Raw genomic sequence first — 4237 nt, 5'->3', positions numbered from 1 at the left:
AAAAACGGTTGAGGCTAGAGATCGACGACCTTGCATGAACTTGGCAGCTTCAGTACTGCCTGGTCTGGATGCTCTCTGGAACTGCGTTCGATCGCAGGTTGTTGCGTTCGATCGCAATGCGCTCGATCGCACTTGGCTGATGATTGATTGCAATCACAGAATGCCACTCCGCATCCTGTAACAGAAAACAGAAAAGTGAAGGGAAACAAAAAATTCTTTTTGATTTTATTTTTATTTTTTATTTTTTGCTAATACTATATTAAAAATTGAAAATTAAACTATCAAAACTAAAGCAAGATAAATTTAAACAAAATTCGCCGCAATCCCCGGTAAGGGATCCAAAAACTTGTTGTGCAAAAATATACCTAAATTAATAGGTAAATAATTGTACGTTTTACCTGCAAGTGCACAAGGTCAACATGGTAGTATAGGGTGCAAGTACAGGATCATTCCCACGAGGATTGCTGAATTTATGTTTAAAAACAGATTCCTTAGGCAAAAAAAAAATAAAGATTGATTGTTGATGTGATGATAACAAAGGGTAGGGCTTTGATATCCACCGCTAATTATGTTAAACTACCATATCAATATGCCAATGCTTTGATCAAGTTATGCATATTTAATGTTTGCCAACGTAAGGGTTAAACCCTAACTCCTTAAGCTATTGATTTTCCTAAGCAACGAGTTAGGCATGGGTACATACTCTAACTCTTTTCTTTCCTAAAGGATTTAGCATGGTATATACTAAGTTGTTCTTTAGAAAAGCATATGTTCTATGGAAATCGACAAACACACAGGGCCTAGGGCATGGGTGTATACTCCCGGTTCCCCATGTTGATTAACCCAAGAATCGCGGTGTGGATTCTTTTGTTACTTAAGTTAAACCCAGGACTCGGCCATCCAAATTGATCTAACTAACAAGTTCATACCACATGCACATGTTGATCAGGCATACACATATGAGGAATTCATGTAAGCAGGTATTAATCAAGTTAAATAGCACAACATGATCATCACAAGGCGCCAATATTGAAATATTAATTTAACATAACTAGGGCTTCAATCTAGCCCTACTAAGTAAATTAGCTACACATATAATTGATGTTAAACATCTTCATAAAATAAAAACAAGGAAAAGAATAAACCCGAGACTTGAACTTGAGAGCTCTTATCCTTCTCTTCCTCCAAGCCTCCTTATTCTAAAGGCTTAAGAGTCTATTTATAGGCTTTAGAAGTCCCTGGAAAAGTAGTAAACCCTAGGGATTTCGTAGGGTTTCAATCCTATTACAATTTGGAGTTGGAAAAGCCCTAATATGGAAATAGGGACATTGTAGCCGCCACTTGGGATGTCTCCTGCGCACGGGTGCGCTCGATCGCAACCTGTGTGCGCTCGATCACACGTCTGCGATCGATGCCTCTTTTGGCCTGCGCTCGATCGCTCTAGGCCTGGCTCGTGCAGTGTCTTCTCTAATGTTGCGCTCGATCGCAGGTACTCTGCGATTGATCGCAGTACCAGGGAGTTCCAAATTTCCATCTTCTCCTTTTTGAACCCAAATCTCCTAGTTTTTATTCATTTTCTTCCAAAAGCCTGTAAAATCATGAAAAACACAAAAAGGAAGTAAAATGGCCTAATTAACCAAAACCAAAGGATTAAAACATGCAAGTTAAGGGCTGAAAATATGAATATTTTAGCACTTATCATATTCTTTCATCATCCTCTTGCAACCATGCATTAAGAGAATACACAGTCTTAGGCAACAAACAATCAGAATCCTTATTAGCAAAATTTTCTATCATGCTCGGACCGGTACTTTTTGCATTCAATGCCCCTTCACTACTAAATGTAAACATGTTGTCACTGTCACCTTTTGCCAACTCTTGAAAGAGGGGTCCGTTCATTTCTCCATGAAAACTGATATAGTTGGTGCTCTCTTGCATTTGTAATGCCAACTCAAGGCCCCACACTACCTCGTTCATGGATGGCCTTTCGGTTCCATCATCAAGCAAACAATTCACCACAATCTCACCAAATTTCTTTAGACACTCTAGCGTGATCACACCCTTCAAAAACGGATCAACAATCTGATCAAACATTTTGTTGTGATAACACTCTGGAGCCCAATGCGCCAGGCTCACTTGGTTCTTTCCAACCGTACAAAGCAACGGTGGTCTTGCACACAACATTACACCAAAAGAGTACACATCGAATTTTTCAGTCAACTGCTGAAGTCGATAGTATTCCGGATCCATATACCCCATGCTGCCTTTGACCACTGTGCTTACGTGGGTCTTGGACATGGTGTTTGGCCTGATTTTGGACAGACCAAAATCCGAAACCTTGGCCACCCATTTTTCATCCAAAAGAATATTCGTCGTCTTCACGTCCACATATAGGGCATAAAGTATCTTGGATCACTCCGTTCTTGGTCAAGTTCACCCTAGTTGGTAGCAAATTATGTAATGCTTTCCACAGAAATAACTTTGCCACATTAAGGATCCAAATTACTTTTTGTTTCTCTATGTCAAGATACACCCCAATAACTTCCCTTAATCATTCTTCATATCATTAAAATATTTGTTTTTTAAAATTATATTATATATATAAGAGGAGAGATGAGAGAGAATTGTAAGACATGACTCATGGGAGAAGAGAGAAGAGAGGAGAGAGAATCATTTTTTTTTTTTTTTAATAATCATAGGGATTGCAATAGTGGAACCCCAAACATTGGGTTCCACTATAGCAATCTTAATATTTAGGGTTCATTTAGGGAGTCTGTTGTAAGACATTTTTTGCGATTTTTTGGATATATTCCCTAAATTTAGGGAACTGACTCCCTTATAGAGAGTCTACTGAAAATGCTCTAAGGCCACAAATTTAGATAGGCATTTTTTATATTTAAATACTAACTAATAATTTTTTTTTTTTAATTTTTTTTATTTAAAAATCTTTCTTCTTGCTTTTTACTATTAATATTTTTTTCCAAATGATAAGTAGAAGTCATTTTTGCTGCAAGACATTTAATTTCAACAATTGGGATATTTTGTGTTAAGCTACAAATAATTGATCATTGCATGCAAAAAAAATTTGCACAAAATGAAATTTACTTTATTCTAAAAATTATTTTAATGGACAACATGTTAACTTTAAGTTAAGGTGAAATTATGAGTTTGCACGATTTTACCAAATGTTTAACAACATGTTTTAAAAATCACGTTTTCAAATCACATGTTTTAAAATCGCTACTTTACAACTTTATATTGAAATTGCAAAAGCAACGTACCCTAATCATACTACAATATCAATATCATAGTGCTCTGACATATTAAAATCCGAAAAAGGGTGTGGCTTTACTAATCTTGTGGCTGAACAGTTTCTAATGTAAACTCTTTTTTCCATTTTCAATGAATTAATGTGAGAAAAAGCATATAAAGTCACCCCCTAATGTTTATTTTGTTAGGAACTGTGCATTTTGTGCTGAACAGTTTGTGGTTGTTTCATCTGTCACTTTCTTATGGACCACTAATCAATTTATTGAGCTGTGATACACTGATTTTACAATGCCCAATAAATCTAAGGAAAGAAACAAGGTCTTCATCTTAATGCACCAAAAATTTTTTTTAATCGGAGAAAAATGAACTTGAACATTGCTCTAATTTATTCTACTTGATATCTAACCACAAACTTCAACATTGTTTCGAACACAAGATTATATTAAAACAACTTGCACCCACAAACTATTCAAATTATGATTAACTAATAATATGTAATCATCTATTCAGATTATTATTGATCACTTGAAGGAGATGAGAACAGCAAGCCAATAAAGGAGTAGTTTCTTCGGATACTCTCATTTTTCCCTTACATATACTTTGTCATTCTCTTCTTTCTTTATTGACTTAAACATCGAAAATAATTTCATTGACACCTTAGGCGAACCTCTCTTATCCTTTGTCTTCCACGCAAGCTTCTTCCTCTAGATACTTGGCATGTATGTATATATAAGACTTACGCTCCGTTTATTTCGTTGTAAAATGATTTTCGAGTGTTTGGTGCGACATAAAATAAAAATCAACGGAAAATATTTTCATTTTGACCGAAAATTCTTCTTTAATTTTCAAAAAATAGTTTTCATTTTTGAAAATCATAAACTATTTTCTGAGTTTAAGCATCTTATTCTCAAATCGACAGACCCTGCCAAGACCCGTCAGGACTTGATCGGAACCCCGCTGGGACTTG

The 4237-nt window shown here is 35.8% G+C and overlaps 1 protein-coding gene across 1 annotated transcript; it reads right to left on the bottom strand.

Annotated features, from left to right (window-relative positions):
- Positions 1–1698: 1698 nt before the first annotated feature.
- LOC132182143 (receptor-like protein kinase FERONIA) lies at positions 1699–2298 on the bottom strand. Its single transcript, XM_059595338.1, has one exon. It carries the CDS (start codon positions 2296–2298, stop codon positions 1699–1701), a length of 600 nt encoding a protein of 199 aa, XP_059451321.1.
- Positions 2299–4237: the final 1939 nt, after the last annotated feature.

This window comes from Corylus avellana, chromosome ca5 (genome assembly GCF_901000735.1).
Source record: "Corylus avellana chromosome ca5, CavTom2PMs-1.0".
NCBI lineage: Eukaryota > Viridiplantae > Streptophyta > Magnoliopsida > Fagales > Betulaceae > Corylus > Corylus avellana.
Note: the sequence above shows the minus strand (reverse complement) of the source record. Positions and strands in the feature narration are given on the sequence as shown.

Excerpts from the sequence above, each read along its gene's own strand:
- LOC132182143 (XM_059595338.1), bottom strand. The coding sequence starts at position 2,298 with ATGTCCAAGACCCACGTAAGCACAGTGGTCAAAGGCAGCATGGGGTAT.